Source organism: Misgurnus anguillicaudatus, chromosome 20 (assembly GCF_027580225.2).
Source record: "Misgurnus anguillicaudatus chromosome 20, ASM2758022v2, whole genome shotgun sequence".
NCBI classification, from domain to species: Eukaryota; Metazoa; Chordata; class Actinopteri; order Cypriniformes; family Cobitidae; genus Misgurnus; species Misgurnus anguillicaudatus.
The window spans coordinates 17,556,730-17,575,047 of record NC_073356.2 but is presented as its reverse complement, the minus strand read 5'-3'; the positions used below and the strand labels follow the sequence as shown (position 1 = coordinate 17,575,047).

Below are 18,318 nucleotides of genomic sequence, written 5' to 3'. Positions count from 1 at the left end.
AGATCCCCTGGGGTCAATGTGCTGTTGTCGTGTGAAAACAAGCAACAGTCAGCATTTTTCCATCGCCCGTGTGCCCGATTAGCTTAGCGGTTTTCTCTGCCACAGAAAACCACCAGAGGTTTATCAATGCCATCAAAGTATTATTTGGTTTTTGTTTGTTTGTTGATCACGAAGTACAAAGTAGATGAGGAAAACTAGGTTTCCGTGTGTATTCAACGCGCCGTCATTGTTGTTTACAGTGCGTGGAATGGTGCACTGTGATTTGTTGAGCGGATTTATTGCATTCTGCAGAGAAGGAGGACTGGCGTTTATCGCGTTTGGGAAAAAAGGTAGAAAAGATAACAGAATAACACAGCGGATATCGGATTTTGCGTAAAATTAAGAATTAACTTTTTAATACTGCCCTGATACAAATACCGATTTTGGTGGTAACTAAATAATAAAAAGGTGTTTATTGTGTTTTGGGACCAAACTCTTCATATATATTCAATGTAATCCAATTTATATTAACTTGCTCTCTACATTTTGAAATGATTTGTGACCCTCTCTGTGAAACCCAGGAGCAAGTTGAATTTTAATCATTGATTTCAGTCTTTGGCATGGTTATAAAGATATCAAGGTTATATTTTCACAGAATGTTCTTTACATTATGTAGGATGACTTTAGCTGGATTTTCACAGACTGGGTCATATTTCAGATTCCTGCACTCTTTTAGAAAGAAAGGTACCCCCTTAGAATAGGCACAATATGTTGCATTTAGGTACATATGAAGAGTTTCGTTGCAAAACGAGATAACTCTGTTTTTTATTTTTCAGAAATTGCCTTTTTTGGTTGTGCATTCCAATTAATATCAATTCAACTGCAGTTGGATTGTTTTGATTTAAACCTTCATAATTTAAAAAAATACAGCTAAGTAGCACCATAAAACAAAATAATAACATAATAATAAACATGTTTTGACAAAAATGTTTAAAAATGGATTTATCTCGTTTTGCTACGAAACTCTTCATATATGTACTAAAATAAATATGCCGATATGTACCTTTGAGGTAGCAATATGCACCCTTTACTGTAGTTTTTTTAAAGGGTACTGCCCCAGTGACAACTTTTGTACCTTCTTTCTGAGTTTGGAGTCATTGTCATAAATAAAGCCAGGTCTTATTAAAGGTGCAGTGTGTAAATTTTAGCGGCATTCAGTGGTGAGGTTGGGAATTGCTACCAACGGCTCAGTCCATCATTTACCCCTCGCTTTTGAAACGCATAGAGAAGCTATGGTAGCCGCCACCAGAAAAACATGTAATTCTCGGAGACTACTTAGTAAAAAAGTTTGTCCGTAAAGGGCTTCTGTAGAAACATGGCGACTTCCACGTAAGGGGACCCTCTGTGTATGTAGATAAAAAAGTCTAATTCTAAGGTAATAAAAACATAACGGTTCATTATAAAAAGGTCCTTGATAATTTAGTTTTGTATATTATTTTGCATTTCTGTCAAGAGGGCCTTCTAAAAATTACACACTGCACCTTTAAATGGGTTTCCGGTAGCTAGTGAAACAAAACCATGGGTTTGATTCCTATGGAATGCATGTATGGATAAAATGAAAAGCTTAAATTCACTTTGAATGAAAACATCTGCCAAATGCATATAGTAAATGTAATAGTTTTAGCAAAACATGGCTGTATGTTTCTTCTCCAAAGAACTCTCGGACATAGTCATAATTAGGATGGTAGAGAAATATGAATATGAATGATAGGAAAGGCTCTCTCATTTCAAGCACGAGCTTTTGCATGCGTTCGATAATGTTTCACAAACACATCACGTTCCTGCTTCTGCAGAGCTTCCCTGCCAATCTGCGACCTCCATCTTTTCAGTTTTATTCAGAAGAACATAATAACAGATAATCACATCTCCTTTTGTATGCCGTGGCTCCGGGCCAGGGTGAGAGAGATCAGGTTCCTCACATTCTCTCTGTCATCCACATACTCAGTATGTCTGTCACAAATCCCTTATGCCTCATGGTGTGTCGAGTGAACGTGGCTCTATTGAGTTATATTTCAGCCTCTCATAGTGTCGGTGGAAGTGTCGTTTATATCAGCGCTATCTTTTCCAAGGACCAAATTCACCATTCATTCTTCACACTACCTTGAAAATGAATACGTTTTCAGAATCCCTTGACAGTCTGCTTTAGATGGTTAAGATTCAAGTCAAGTGCACTTTTCTTGTTGAGCAAACATAGTGTCTTTGTTCTTGGGTTGTATGACGTAAATCAGTATTGTCACTTTGGTATGCGTTTTATAAGCACTTTGTTGCCAAAACAATACAGAATAATTCCAGATTTGCTTTGTGTGCGAATATTACTTGCAAAGAAATATGTTTGCTTTTTGAATCGAAAAATGAAGGTACACTTTATGCATTCATACTTTTCTTTTGTGTGTCTTCAGGATCTGAAGGACGAGAAGAAAAGATCTCGAATGGCCGCAGCGCGTGCTGTTCTGGAGAAATGTACCATGATGCTCCTCACGGCCTCTAAGGTGAGAGCAGATTGTGGAAGAGAGTACCATCTGCTGACTGAGAGATGTTATTATCATTAAAGTGTATGTTCATCCGGGGTCCACTTAGAGATTATTTAAGTTGTAGTTTAGGCAATAACCTCTAATTTTAGATACAGATACTGTGGAGTCCAGATGTTACTAAAGGAAAGGCTTTATTTTCAATTCTTTTCTTATTTAAATATATAATAATAGATTATGTAATACAGTACTAAAACTATACAACTTATTTTTTTGTGGGGAATATTTTAGCATTTGGTACAGTATGTCCCCGTTTTGCTTTGAGTTTCAATAAAACCTGATTTTTTTTTGTATTTTTTTTCTTTTAGGTTTTAGTATGAAAGAACATGAAAGTGTGTGTTAATAAATTTTTTGGGCTTTGTTAGGAAATAAGACCTTGATTTGAGCAACCAACATAAATGTTTATTGTCTCTTCTTTCATGAATAGCAGTCACTATTCAAATGCTGTATCGTGTATATGCTATAAAGGCCAAAGTATTTTGATGATCACTAACTGTGCGTGATAAAGTACAACACATAGATGGTAGATAATAAGTAGGGAATAACTGACAACGGGCCGTTGAATTATTAGAAAATAATGCACACCCGAGGTGGTGATGTGGCCACAACGCGAAACGGAGTTGCATTATCGCATTATTTTTCAATAATTTTACGGCCCGTAGTCAATTATTTCCCTTATACTATGGTTACCACACTTCAAGACATCGATCACATGATATATTTAAAGGAATTCGTCCGGTTTTTGTACTTAAATTGCTATTGTGAGTAGGACTATTTCTTCCGCGTCTCATCCAACGGCTCTATTGCTTGTTCCAAAACGTCATTTTAAAGCTGGCAATGGAGAGAGAGAGAGAGAGAGAGAGAGAGAGAGAGAGAGAGAGAGAGAGAGAGAAAAATAAAGGGTGAGAGAGAGAGAGAGGGCTACCTCTGTGCGTCTCTAAACAGCGCTGTTATTGCCTCGAAAAACCATCTGTCGTGTTGTTGTTTTTTAGTCCATAATTACAGTTAACTATGTGAAGTGATATGGAACTGTAATGCGGTCAAGAGAGCTGCATGGAACAACGTTCGCCGTGCGTTTCCCAGAAAATAATTGCATACCTCAGAACGTTCATCAGCCAATCAGATTCAAGCATTCAGCAGATTCGTAGGATAGACAGTTTCATCAGACGCATGTGCGGTGATGCGATATGCGTCTGGTCCAAACTTTACTTCCGGTTTCAGTTTTTTAATAGTCTGACTATTTGCTAAACTGAACTGTTGAACAAATACCTCGTCGAAAATAACAAATGTTTTGGTTTCCTAGGTAATCTACATGTTGGTTATTTTGCTTATTATATAAATACACTACGTTTAAAGTACTTTGTTGTATTTATTCTTAGCTGAGTTTACCGGAAGTTACGCGTTGACCACGGACACGCCTGTTTATGTTGTTACTGCTGAAACCGTCTATAATGTGGTATACTTTAATGCATCTTGAAGTCGCCTATAAATATCATAGTATATGAATATAGTAAGCATTCAGTACCATGGTGTCCCAAAGTACCATCTGTTGTTCTTCATTATTTTATGGCTTTATTTGCCTCTAAGACTTGTTTGAGACATCCAGACTGCGAGTCGGCACGGATGAACAAAGAGGCCGTCTTCCAGCGTATGCGTCTGGCCCTGGAGCAAGTCATCGAGATTGTGACTGACGCGAGGAGCAGCGGGGAGGCCAAAACACCTCCTGTCAGCATCTACGCGGGGATTAAAGACTTTAAGGTGCAGGGACCCTCAGACTTATGTCTCAGTGGACAAAGTTTCTCTTTTACTGAAAGTATTGACTGTACAAGCAGTCAAACCACACATAGTGTGTTATTTCTAGATCATTTAATTGCAATTTTGCACTAAACAAATGGTGTGTACCTCAATTTTATTTTGAATGTAGCCTCTATTAGATCATTAAAAATACAGGTGTAGTTTAGTTTACAACAAAACATGACAGAAACAGACTATAAAATAGTTAACAGGACACTTTAAGGGGTTTGTGTGCAAACACTAAACTTATAATGCAATTAAACTACTTTATGTTTAAGATTTTTAAAGGAAAACACCACAGTTTTTTTAATATTTTACTGTGTTCTTAGCTCAACTTAGACGAATGAATACATACCTATCTTTTATCAATGCAAGCACTTCATCTTTGTACAGCGCATTGTGAATGTTTTAGCATTTAGCCTAGCCCCATTCATTTCTTAGGATCCAAACAGGGATGAATATAGAAGCCACCAAACACTTCCATGTATTCCCTATTTAAAGACTTTTACACGAGTAAGTATGGTGGCACAAAATAAAACGTGGCGATTTTTTTTAAGTGGATAAAAAATGAGAACTATACTGTATGGTGAAAGACGTATGGTTTGCAGCACTTCAACATTGGCACGCAGTAACATCATCACTCCTGACTACTCCCATCTCGCTCAAACGTCCATAAATATTACTGCACCTTAGGTCAAAGGTCAAAATGTATTATGCTTTTATGTTACTCAGTAAAAGAATCAGATAAAGTCCTACTTACAATCAGTCAAGATGTAATTTTTAAAATCTGGATTACCTTGCATGCATGTATATGATATAATTTATATAAATTTCCCCTAGTTTCCAAATAATTCTCATAAATTCTTGTAAATTCTCATTAAGTTTCCAATTTGCAATATTTCCAAAATTCCCCAGATGAAACTCCCATGGACAATTTCTGGAAATTTACAGAAAACTTTCCACCCTTGGCAACCCTACTTCTGAGCAGTATTTAGCGTGACCTCTTTTGGCACTAAGCACATCTTGAACTCTTTTGAGGAGGCTAAAGTCTTGAAATCGTTAGATTAGAATTAGAAATTAGTTTTTCATTTCATTCATGTTTAAAGAGCCTGCAGTTTCCTGCTATTGCTCAAGTGTAAGGAGAGGTCACACTAAATATTTGACACTTTAGCTTATCATTTTATTCTGTTTTTTAATACTGCATATAAGGATGGCCTGAGAATTCTGCTCAGTGCTATATGTCAGCAGCATCATCCCTGTATTTATGTGTGTGTTTCAGATTAAAGTGGAAAGTGTCCGAGACTCTATGTTCTGTATGTCATGTGAGGCTCTACTGGCTCAGTTGGAGGCTCTGGTGGAGAAGACCCACGACTTCACAGACTCCGCTTATACTAGCCATGAGCAAAGAGAGACGATCATTCAGCTCTGTCAGGCCACACACCGTGAGACCAGACAGCTCATCAACACATGGAGACAGGCGGTAGGTGGACATGGTTGGATTTTTCTGCCACTGGTGGACACATCGAGTCTGTGCCCTACATCACTGCATCACAGTGTTAGCCTGGCTAACACCATACCAGTCTAATAGAGAAAGAGACGTGGTCTGGGAACCACATGCTCATTTTCTGGTATATGAGGCGTGGTTTATGAATGCCCAGAGCCGTTTATTGGGCACTACGAATGTCTATCAAATGCGTCTGTACGTAGCTCATAGCCAATCGTTTCAATTATAACAGATGACGTATGTAGCGACATAAATTCAAGTGTCAACAACTTTTATCGGTATGTGTGCACACAGCTGAAAGCTATGCAACTAAACCGCTAGCTGTATATTGATATTGAAAAGCAACACAACTTTATGGCACTGTGACAACCACAGTACAGGCATAATGACAATATGATATTAATAAATACCACTTACCATTTATAAGTTAATTGTACTTTGTCAACGACTATTGCTAGCACGTTGGTCCTATAAAACTCAGTGACTATCATGTCTTGCCATATACAAACATCCTTCTTGGATATAAAATTGTTTTAACGCCAAAAGTTGCTCTTTTTTAAAATAAACTTGCTTTCAAAACTACTTAGAAGACTATCTAAGGCTGCATTGAAAAGTAACTTTGCGTCTGCTGTCGTTTTTGATTAACAAAACTGCTTCGGTGTGTCGCATAGACGTCGTCATCGTCTTGCTGCCCCTCCCCGTTCTGTGATTGGTTCCCTATTTCAGGGGAAAACTAGGTCCCTGGTTTCCACACTAGACTTGCAGCGTGAATAAATTTGTGCACAAGGCAGCATGGGGAAAAGCAGGCTATTTTTATATTGCTGAAAACACCTAGGTTAGCGGCCCTTTAATGAATTCTGACAACAAATTGGTATTTCTGAATGGCCTGAGACCGGGATTAAGCGGATTTGAAGACAAAATATTTTACAAAAACCAATACAGCGTTTATCTTTTTGTTTTTTTAGCTCCTTAAAGGTGCAGTGTGTACATTTTAGTGGCATCTAGTGGTGAGGTTGCAAATTGCAACCAACGGCGTAGTCCACTGCTCACCCCTTGCTTTTGAAACACATAGAGAAGGTACGGTAGCTGCCACCGGACAAACATGTCATCGTCGGAGACAACCTAGTAAAAAAAATTGTCTGTTAAGGGCTTCTGTAGAAAAGTGGCGGCACAAAACGGCAACTTCCATGTAAGGGGACCCTCTTTGTATGTAGATAAAAAGGTCTCGTTTTAAGGTAATAAACACATAACGGTTCATTATGAAAGGTCTTTGTACACCCCTGATAATATAGTTTTGTATATTATTTTGCATTTCTGTCAAGAGATCCTTCTAAAAATTACACACTGCACCTTTAAGTTAAAGATTTTTCAACAGTCTCTTAAGTGCACGGAAGAAGAATGGGATAAACTACGTCAGATTTTAAATTCAGTTTAAAAAGGTTTACCGAATATATTAGGATATTGACCAAATTTTTTAGCCTTTTACCTTTATTCAGAAAGGACCGTGAAGACTGGTGACTTTTTTGAATGGAGAATTTTTTTACTTGAAGGGTTTTGTAGCGAAAGACAAATTAATTACATTTTGAATGAAATTACAAAAGTGACATTTGTGAAAATAAGGCATTACAATTACCAACTAATACCCTTTTCATTGCTATTAAAGTGAAATTACTGAACCTAAACATAAGAGCCTAATAAGAAATGCTCACTTACAAGACAACATGTCAGAAGAGTTTTGCATCTGAACTTTCCATATTTACATTTAGTACATTTAATTAACCAAAGCATTCATAGTACATTTTATTTGTTTCTGTGTTTTCTGGGAGGTTTGAACCAGTGTTGGGGATAATGCATTACAAGTAATGTGCATTGCGTAATAATATTACTTTTCTAAAGTAACGAGTAAAGTAATGCATTACTTTACAAATGTACACATTAATATTTAAGTTACTTTTTAAAACAGTTTTGTAGTTACTTTTCGGTTTAATTAGATTTTTTTCGTTTTAAATAACGTTTTGAATTTAACTGAACGTTGTCATGTAGAAATACGCGCACGTATACGCCTGAGCTGGAACAATTTGATTTAGAAACTAAGATGGCAGGCCATTTTTTGCGATGGAAATATGCAATTTCTGAATGCAGAACTTAGTCATAAAAACACCTACATGGCCTGAAAGAGATCAAGCCTCAGCCAAGTAAGAAAATGTAACGCAAAAGTATTGTAAGTATTACTTTCCATGAAATGTAACTATGTAAAACAAGTAGTTACTTTTTTGGGAGTAACTTAATATTGTAATGCATTACTTTTAAAAGTAGCTTTCCCCAACACTGGTTTGAACTGTAATAAACTTTTGCTTGTGCCACACAGATAACCAGGTTAAGTTAAACATTGCTCATATTTGGCACTTAGTACAGTATAGGGGAGGTTAACATGTCATGCATTGTGAAGTGTTAGTCTCCATCTAAAACTTTTTTTTTTCAACCGTATTTGCTTTATTATTAGTATGCATTTATGCATAAAGCTTTAATGACCTTGTATGTAATGAAGAGACTACATGTAATATTAATACTTGTAGGAATTCATTGGTTACACTGCCAGACAATTAAAAGGAACTAGAGAGCTAGTTTATTTAAATACACAAACACACTTTCCCTTCAATCAAATCATTCTTCCTTTTCTGCATTTTGTTTTTACTTTAGAGCAGCCTTTAAGTGTGTAATGTGGATTCTTGTCTTTTCTGTCACTGCACAATGCTCATTTAGAGGTATTGTTCTCGGAGGGCTTTTACTTTCCCTGTCCAACATTTTGGTGACAGAAACCTTGGGTGTGCTCACTGAAACGAAGTGTCAGACACGGTGTGATGTCTCAGGGTAAAGCGCAGGAGATGAGAGCGCTTCTAACCTTCACACTTCTGTCTGCGCTTTGTTTGTGTTGACACCCCACCGTAATCCTGTCTGAAAGAAATCCCACCCACCTGTCTGCCTGTCCTCTGCGGAGACAACTGCGGAAAAAGACTGTCATGTCTTACAAAGTCCATCTTTGGGCTGCTGCCTGGGCCACATTGACATTTGTGTTGACGTTTGACAAGTTCCTCAACATGGATGGGGAATGTTCAGTGGAAAATATCTCATTCTCTCTCTTTCTCTTTATCAGCAATCGCTCAAAGCCAAAGAGACCACAGAAGAGATGGAGCTCTCTATTTTGAAGACCTGTCAGAGTGTCAGTGATCTCAGGCGAGAGGTGAGATTCTTGTGACAGGCGACACACTGGGATTTAATCCTGAAAGTCAAACTCCTTATAGTGTTTCCTGTAACATTACAGATACTATTGAATCTAAGCATTATCAGTTTAAAGTGTTCATAACAAACACATTGTTAAAGCTCATTCACACCAAGGATGATAAATATAACTATAAAGATAATGTTTATAGTTTAAGAGATAGCGGAGTCCACATCACATGACAATAATAACTATTGTCGTTGGTAAGATCACTTTCAGAGCGATTTTTCAAAGCATTGACCGTCAAACAAATTACATGTAAATGTAAAAGACTTGCACGGTTTAGTTTCACTGTTTAAAGGGATAGTACACCCATAATTTCTGTCATTATTTACTCACTCTTGTAAACCTGTATAAGTTTCTTCATTCTGTTGAACACAAAATAAGATAAATGATGGTAAGCACACAGTGACGGGACCCATTGACTTTTATTTTTCCCATTATTTTTCCTATTAGATAGTTATTGTTAACTCTTTCCCGCCATTGATAAGTTATCTCGTCAATTAAGAGAAAACGCCTCCCGAGTTCTTACATCAATCCATATTTCTGCTATTATGCACTAGGTGGTGCTCTTACTCACCTTATAAAAATATAGCATATACAGATCCAAAAGCAGTAAATACTGTGTTTATGTTTTGATCTTCGTTCTGAATCTGATCTCTAACAAAAGTATTTTACAAAAATGCAATTATCTCAGCTTTTTGTTCAAAATTTCGTATCTTTGAAGAAACCTACCCATATTTGATAAAAGGAGAACAAATGAAGATAGGATGAAATGTTTTTTGTTTAAAGCAAAGTGTTATATTGGATGTTTATAAATTTAAATGAGAATATTTTCTGGAACCACTCAAACTTTTGTGAAAAAAAATGCTGCTGCTGGCTGGCAACTTGAAAAAAAAAAATGCTTGGTGGGGAAAGAGTTAAGGATAGTTATAATTTTTTGTGTCAACATGCCTTTTCACACCATGTAACTGTCCCATTACTGTCAAACGCAAAAGGGTGATTCGAAAATTGTAATGTGTTTTCATGCAAGCAATTTTGGGCTGTCAATGAAAGTCTAATAGATGTCTAACCATTGCCCAAAAATACAGTGGCGGACGGTGACTTTTTTTCCGAGGGCGCTAGAAGCAAAGCTTGTCACAACATGTATGTAGCCCGTCACATGTGTGGTTCGTAATTCCAAAATATGTGTTCTGCGTGTCGAGTTATCCTTTGTGCATCACGTGTGATGTCAAAATAAGTGCCTGCTGCAGACACGTCTAAAGAGTTTATGATAAAAGAGACGCTCGCTTTTGCCAGATACTCACATAATCTCATGTGTATTCAGAGTTTACTGTTAAGGGAGTGTCTTGCGTGTATTTTGTGAACATGAACATCTCTTTTATCATTAACGGTTTTGACACGTGTGCAGCAGGCACTTATTTTGACAAAACACGTGATGCACATGGTTCACATGATGCAACAAACACACATTTTAAAAACATGACCAACAACACATATTTTGAATTTGCGTCCCTCGGATGAGCAGTCACAAGCCGCCACTGCAAAAATAGACAATGCATACATGCTTAGAACATGTAAAATAAATGAAAGCAAACACCTTAAACACCTGTTGACTTTGCTTACAAGATGAAATATCATCCTACGGCGGCAAAAAAACGGCATGTAACCAAATTCTACCTATTTAGTGTAGAAGTGGGTGACTCATAACTGGACTATATTGGGTCTATGGTTAGCTGTCATTTCACTGTCTCGGTTGCTTGCTGGGAGGCTTTCAGGATTCAAAAGGAAACCAAAGAAGCCCAAAGAAATATAAAAGTACAATGTATGGTTGAGAATTAGTAAATAAGGACAGAATTGTGAGCTATTCTTGAGGGGAATCAATTGATGTGTCCCAATTCGAAAGCGGAGACCTTCTAAGGACGCAACCTTAGCAAACAAGAAGGTCCCCGCGGTTCGAGCACCGGCTAGGGCAGGTGGCCTTTCTGTGTGGAGTTTCTGCATGTTCTCCCTGTGTCAGCGTGGGTTTACTCTGGGTACTCCGGTTTCCTCCCACAGGCCAAAAACTTGCAAGTTAGGCAAATTGGAAATATCAAATCGTCCCTCCCCCAACCTGTGTATGGAGCAACTTGTCTGAATAAAACTTGTGTATGGATTAACTGGTTCTCACCATGAATATAGCCATAGATGCTGGAATGGCGTTAAGAAATAAAGGAAGAAGAAGAAAGGAGACGGTCTAGCCTTTGGAGGATCCATAATTTGCATTAATGAAGATTAAACTACCAACAGTATATCCAATTAATTAACCTTAGAAATATAAACAACATACACAGAATAAAATTAATACAAAACATAACTTAAAGGTGCAGTGTGTCATTTTTAGAAGGATCTCTTGACAGAAATGCAAAATAATATACAAAACTATATGATCAGGGGTGTATAAAGACCTTTTTATAATGAACCGTTATGTGTTTATTACCTGAGAATGAGACGTTTTTATCTACATACACTGAGGGTCCTCTTATGTGGAAGACGCCATTTTGTGATGCCATGTTTCTACAGAAGCCCTTAATGGACAAACTTTTTTACTAAGTTGTCTCCGACGATGATATGTTTTTCCGGTGGCGGCTAACGTAGCTTCTCTATGCGTTTAAAAAGCAAGGGGTGAGCAGTGGACTGAGCCGTTGGTTGCAATTTGCAGCCTCACCACTAGATGCTGCTAAAATTTACACACTGCACCCTTAAAATACTAAAACCGTGTCAAGAACATTTTTTTCTGTTAAATACACACATATATTTAACAAAAGTTTAAATGTTTATTTTAAAATAGCCAACCGTTCAGCCTTTACAGGCGCCCAATGAATCTCAGGAAAGTCTAGGCTGTAAATCCATTCGTTCTATCCTTAAAGGATTAGTCCACTTTCTTAAAAAAAATCCTGATAATTTACTCACCCCCTTGTCATCCAAAATGTTGATGTCTTTCTTTGTTCAGTCGAGAAGAAATTATGTTTTTTAGGAAAACATTCCAGGATTTTTTTCAATTTAATAAACTTTGTTGGACGCGCCACACGGGTAGTGCAAGACGAGAAGTTGTGGTTTAAAAGTACATATTTTTTATTTCTTCTTGCCAAAAATGACAATAATCTTGCTACATAAGACCCTTATGCCTCGTTTGGGATCATTTAGAGTCCTCTGAAACTGCGTTGAAATGGCAATTTTTAACTGAATGTAGCCGCATATGGAACGGCTGAAATTCCACAAGGGGGCGTATTTGTTTCTCAGACGTTGCACAATAAACGTGACATCCGAATATATTCATTATATTTGAACGAATGTCCGTTAGTGAACTAATTGTATACAGTATTTATATCGTAATTCAGTCAGAAACATCAAGATTGTGAGATGAACAAATCGTTTTGGATTAAAAGGCTTGGATATTCCATTTCCTTGGACTTTTGGGGATTTTTGAACAATTTGTTGCGGACAATTTCACCGAAGCGGATAAAGGGAAGATTTTGAAGGTAAGTAAATATCCTAAATCGGCGCCGCCCGGTTCAGGTAGCTAACAACTAGATTACAGTTTTATGACTGCTAAAAATAATATTATGCTTTGTGTGTGCGCTTAATGGAAACCCGAAAGTCTAAGCTTTACAACGATGTGCCGCATGACTGTATATTTTGAAGATTAAATGCTTCAAAGTTACAATTACGTAATGCAGCCTCACGTGCAAGAGAGGGGGTGTACCGTGTACGGCACAGTGTTCCTTATCAGGTTAAATTGTAAACTGTTGGGGTCAAATAAAGTCTATTAAATTGCGAAAAATCATGGAATCTTTTTCTTAAAAAACTTAATTTCTTCTTGACTGAACAAAGAAAGACAAACATTTTGAATGACAAGTGAGTGAGTAAATTATCGAGATATTTTTAAGAAAGTGGAGTAATCCTTTAACAGCGCAGAGGATGCATTTGAGGTTTTATTTTAAGCAGCCTTCGAATTGGGATGGCCTTACTAGCCTTCAGTCATGCTGCTGTGATGCAATCGGTCTTAGAATACATCTTTCAAAGGTCGCAGCCTTCGAATTGGGACACAGCTTATGTCCAACTAGAAATCCATATGTTTCTATATGTCCAAAATGAGGGCTGGATCATCAGTAACTCAGTGCTGACTGGTTGTTTATTTAATAATTGTTGGCCAAAATGAAGTTAAACATTCAAAGTAGTTTACAATTTTTTTTCATAAATTTGTTTAGTGTGTAGTTAGAACCACTTATTGGGATGGGTGTACTAAGGAGTGTATTCTGCTTCACACACAGAGTTGGGTTGAAAACACTGGCCCTTCCTTTTCACATTATTGATCCTTTTACTTTACATCTTATGTATATCTGTAATCAGCGTGACACTCTCTCACATGTGTATCTTCAGCTTCATAAGGCCGCAGTGGGCAGAGCCTCAGATCTGTTGAAGCTGCATTCAGATCATCTGGTACTGCAGGCTCTGAAGGCCTCAGGTGGAGATGGAAACCTGGAGGCAGTGGCTGATTATGCCGGCACACTGACCGAGCACAAAGAGCAACTGCTGGAGGTGAGAGGCTACAGGTGTCAGATAAAAAGTGGGTTTGGAGACAAAATTCACTTGAGCTTGGTTCCTTGAAAATCTGAGACAGGTTGTTTTCGATTGTAGCGTTCATATTCTTTCTCTTATTTTAATGTGCGCTGTCGTATAATTTGGTTTAGGCATGCCGTTTACTCTGCCACATTTCGGGAAGCGAGCCATTGGAGATCACCTGCATTCACGCTGAGGAAACCTTCCGTGTCATTGGTCCACAGGTATACAGAGACCCCCACTCCAACATTTGTCATAAAACCACATTAGCTTAAAGGGGACATTTCACAAGACTTTTCTTGTAAAATACATCTTTGGTCTCTGGACGTATGTGAAGTTTTAGCTTAAAACACCATATAGATAATTTATTATAGCAAGTTAAAATTGCCACTTTGTAGGTGTGAGCAAAAATGTGCTGCTTTTGTGTGTGTCCTTTTAAATGCAAATGAGCTGATTTCTGTACTAAATGGCAGTGTGCGTGGTTGGATAGTGCAGATTAAGGGATGGTATTATCCCCTTCTGACATCACAAGGGGAGCCAAATTTCAATTACCTTTTTTTTTCACATGCTTGCAGAGAATGGTTTACCAAAACTAAGTTACTGGGTTGTTTTTATACACATTTTCTAGGTTGATAGAAGCACTGCTGATTAAAATACATTTTCAAGAGTTTACACATAAGAACAGAAGTCTATTGAAAACATGAGGCTCGCATCACAACCTTCCGAATCTTGAATCTAATAAGCTTTTAATAAGATGATTAGTTTACATCGAGTTGGAAAATGCAAAAGGTATGAAAACACAAAGTAAGTTTGTGCTAATATATGCCATTAATTGTTATTCCAGCAATCGTTGCTGTATTTTTATCCGTGCGATTTTAGCTTTAGGAAATATTTGCAGTGCATTGCATCAGCATGTCTGCATTAGCATGTCTGATTGTGTGCTGTGTAATTTTCGGACCTCACCTCACCAGCCAATAATACTGAGGCCTAAAGATCAGCCAGCCAATCAGAGCACAGCAGGAGAGCGACAGCTCCAGGGGTGCATGATAATGATTTAATTATCCGTAATTCCAAAAGCTGCAGGTAATTACCATTTAAATCCACAGCCTCAGCGGACACCATCTCTGTCTACTCTGCTGTGTGTGTTTAAAAAAGTTTACCACAGAGTCAAAAATTCAAGCAGTAGCATTTAAATTTGGTGAGCTTTTAGAAAACCAGCAGCAGTAGGGGTGGGTCGGGAAGGTTGCAACATACAGTAGTGCTACTGTATAAAGTTTTTGTCTTTTCAGATCATCTCAGCAGCACAGACTTTGGCTTTGCACCCCTCTAGCAAGATAGCCAAAGAAAACCTGGATGTGTTTTGCGAGGCCTGGGAGTCCCAGCTGTGCGACATGGCTATTCTGCTGAAGGAGATCAATGATGTGTTTGAAGGACGAAGAGGTATTTAACTTTCTTCCTATTAGGGGTGCACCGATAAATGCAGATTTACACTAATAATACATTGGCGATAACTATTCTGAATCACACAGCCGATATTATTCACAGCTATTTCATGTAATGCTACGTACACACCAAACGCGGGGCATCGCGTTACTCGCTCTAGATTACTCGCGGGATTTAACTTTGTGTCATGCAAATTTTTCGCTCGAGTTGAATATTTTCAACTTGGGCGAAGACACGCTTGAGGCGAATAGTGCGTGTTTTCGCAGCAAACGCATCGCCCATATCGCGTCATTCGCATCGCCCCACGCAAGGACGCGTCTAATCGCGTCTTTGCATTGACTTTGTATGTAATCTACTCGCGCAAATCATTGAACTCGCATCTGGTGTGAACCCATACTAAGTCCTTATCGTTCTGAAATCACTGTTAGTTTGAGTCGTTTATAACATTTTATAGCATTTGAAAAAGCAATATTCGTCAAACATCATTACACATATTCTTTATTATCATGAAAATACCTGAAAAGGTTTGAAGAACAGCAATATATCTTTTAGCCGTTTCCTGGAGCTGCGTGTCATAGCTGCGTGTGTATGGTTCTTCGTCTGCAGCGCATATTGAGTTTCTGTACGAGAGCGCCCTCTGGCTTTTGGATGTAGCGGCATTTCACCATAATTCATTGAGAAGCATAACAAGGATCATCGGCCAATATATCGGTGTACCCCTACTTTCTATGCCATCAAATGCCTTTCAATGGAGAATTTTGTCAGTTTGTGGGCCAATCCAGAAAGGTGATTGGTCATAGATTCCCTCTGGAAGTCCTAGTGGGTTTTAAAGGTGCAGTGTGTAAATATTAGAAGCATCTAGTGGCGAGGTTGCGAACTGCAACCAACGGCTCAGTCCACTGTTCACCCCTTGCTTTTGAAACACATAGAGAAGCTACGGTAGCCACCACCGGAAAAACATGTAATCGTCAGAGACAACTTAGTAAAAATGTTTGTTCGTTAAGGGCTTTTGTAGAAACATGGCATCACAAAATGGCGACTTCCACGTAAGGGGACCCTCTGTGTATGTAGATAAAAACGTCTCATTCTAAGGTAATAAAAACATAACGGTTCATTATAAAAAGGTCTTTATACACCGCTGATAATATAGTTTTGTATATTATTTTGCATTTCTGTCAAGAGATCATTCTAAAAATTACACACTGCACCTTTAAATAAGCCTTTTTTAATTGATGTGCAAAATAGGTGCTGGTAGAGCATTCCTCCAGCTGTCCAGCTCCTCCAAAAAGCCACTTGAGTAACCCGAGCTACAAGTCTTTCATGATCTTCACCTTCATGATAGTTTCTGCCGTACGTACCACAATGTACGGATTTCACGGCTGGTTTCGTTTCATCAGTAACACTTCTTTTCAGGTGCACACAAAGCGTCCGTTCACGCCTGCGATAACAGTTTTTAAAGGTCTTTTTCCTCATGGCCAGATTGCTATCTTTACCGGCCACTAAAGATGAGCTGCTTTGACATTTACACTGCATCCACCACATGCCTCATGTAAGGTGATTGAAAAGAGGCTGGATAAATCTCTGTAGAAATGGTTAAGGGCACTGCGTTCCACCGAGAGTACAAGTCTGTGAAAATACTTTCACTCATCTGTATTTCGACATGCTCCTCGAGGATGATTTCCAGCTTTGTTCAACTTTCAAAGTTAAATTGTGTTTTTCTTATAGCTGTGGCATTATGTGGCAGTGATATTTCGCGGGTAACATGACAGAGAAATGTTGCCCTGGGAGATGCTTTTGTTCTAGATGAGAAGCTTCCAATCATCATCTGTGCCAAAGGAGATGTTTCCCACAACAAACTGTCATCCAGGCCTTTGTATCTGTTGATCCACTTCATTACCCACAGCTATTTGCAGGCTGGAAGTACATATTAAGCAAGCTTTCTGTTTTATAGTTCCCCTTTTCAATTATAGAGTTGCAAATGGGAATTCGTTATAATAATTTGTATCTTGTACAGGAGAAGCAATTATATCCTGTCTTTCTCATTTTAGGAGATAAAAAAGCATATCTGTCACTACCGAGACCAGGGGTGAGTATCTTACAGTTTATTATAATTCACTTATTATTATCATACATTTTCATTATATTGTCTTATTTCTTTGTAGAAACACTCGGCAAACCTGAAAACCCTTAAGGCTGCAAAACTTGATGCTGAGGTAGTTTTGATGATTAAAATATTAAATCCTTTGATTGTACAGTACATTATCTGTGATGTTCTGTTCTTATCCATTGTTGTTTTTATGTAAAAATATATCCTTTAAAGGTACATTCCACTTTTTTTAAATATACACATTTTCCAGCTTTCCTAGAGTTGAGCATTTGATTTTTGCCGTTTTGGAGTCCATTCGGCTGGTCTCTGGGCCTGGCGGTGCCACTTGTGGCGTGGCTTGGCACAATCCGTTGAGTCTGATTGGACCATTGGCATCACTCTTATAAAAATTACCAAAGAGTTTGGATATTTTTCCTATTTGTAACTTGACTCTTCTGTAGTTACATAGTGTACTAAGACCGACGGAAAGTTGAAAGTTGTCATTTTCTAGGCCGATATGGCTCTGAACTATACTCTCATTCTGGCGTAATAATCAAGGACTTTGCTGCCGTAACATGGTTGCAGAGGGTGCAAATGATATTACACAGTGCCCGAAAATAGTCCCCTGCCATTGAAAGTTACTAAGGGGACTATTTTCTGCTGCTGCGTAATATCACTACGCCTGCTAAAGCCATGTTACAGCAGCGAGGTCCTTGGTTGTTGCGCCAGAGTGGGAGTGTGGTTCCTAGACATGTCGGCCTGGAGAGTCACAGCATTTCATTTTCTGTCGATCTTAGTACACGATGTAACTACAGAAGAGTCAAGTTTTAAATAGGAAAAATATCCAAATTCTTTGGTTATTTTTTAGCGTGATGCTAATGGTCTAATCAGATTCAATGGATTGTGCTAAGCTATGCTAAAAGTGGTAGCGCCAGACCTGGAGATCAGCTGAATGGGTTCCAAAACGGTAAAAATCAAATGCTGGAAAAGCTGGAAAATTAGTATTTTTTTTAAAAGTGGAATGTCCCTTTAAAATCTTTAA

The 18,318-nt window shown here is 38.1% G+C and overlaps 1 protein-coding gene across 1 annotated transcript in view; it reads left to right on the top strand.

Annotated features, from left to right (window-relative positions):
- Positions 1-18,318, top strand: part of ctnnal1 (catenin (cadherin-associated protein), alpha-like 1) — a 77,614-nt gene that overhangs the window by 52,683 nt on the left and 6,613 nt on the right. The window contains exons 5-13 of the mRNA XM_055219469.2: positions 2,439-2,528; positions 4,155-4,325; positions 5,641-5,841; positions 9,020-9,106; positions 13,568-13,726; positions 13,879-13,971; positions 15,037-15,187; positions 17,239-17,276; positions 17,353-17,403. Of these exons, the coding sequence (XP_055075444.2) occupies positions 2,439-2,528; positions 4,155-4,325; positions 5,641-5,841; positions 9,020-9,106; positions 13,568-13,726; positions 13,879-13,971; positions 15,037-15,187; positions 17,239-17,276; positions 17,353-17,403 (1,041 nt within the window). The remainder of the gene's footprint in view (positions 1-2,438; positions 2,529-4,154; positions 4,326-5,640; positions 5,842-9,019; positions 9,107-13,567; positions 13,727-13,878; positions 13,972-15,036; positions 15,188-17,238; positions 17,277-17,352; positions 17,404-18,318) is intronic.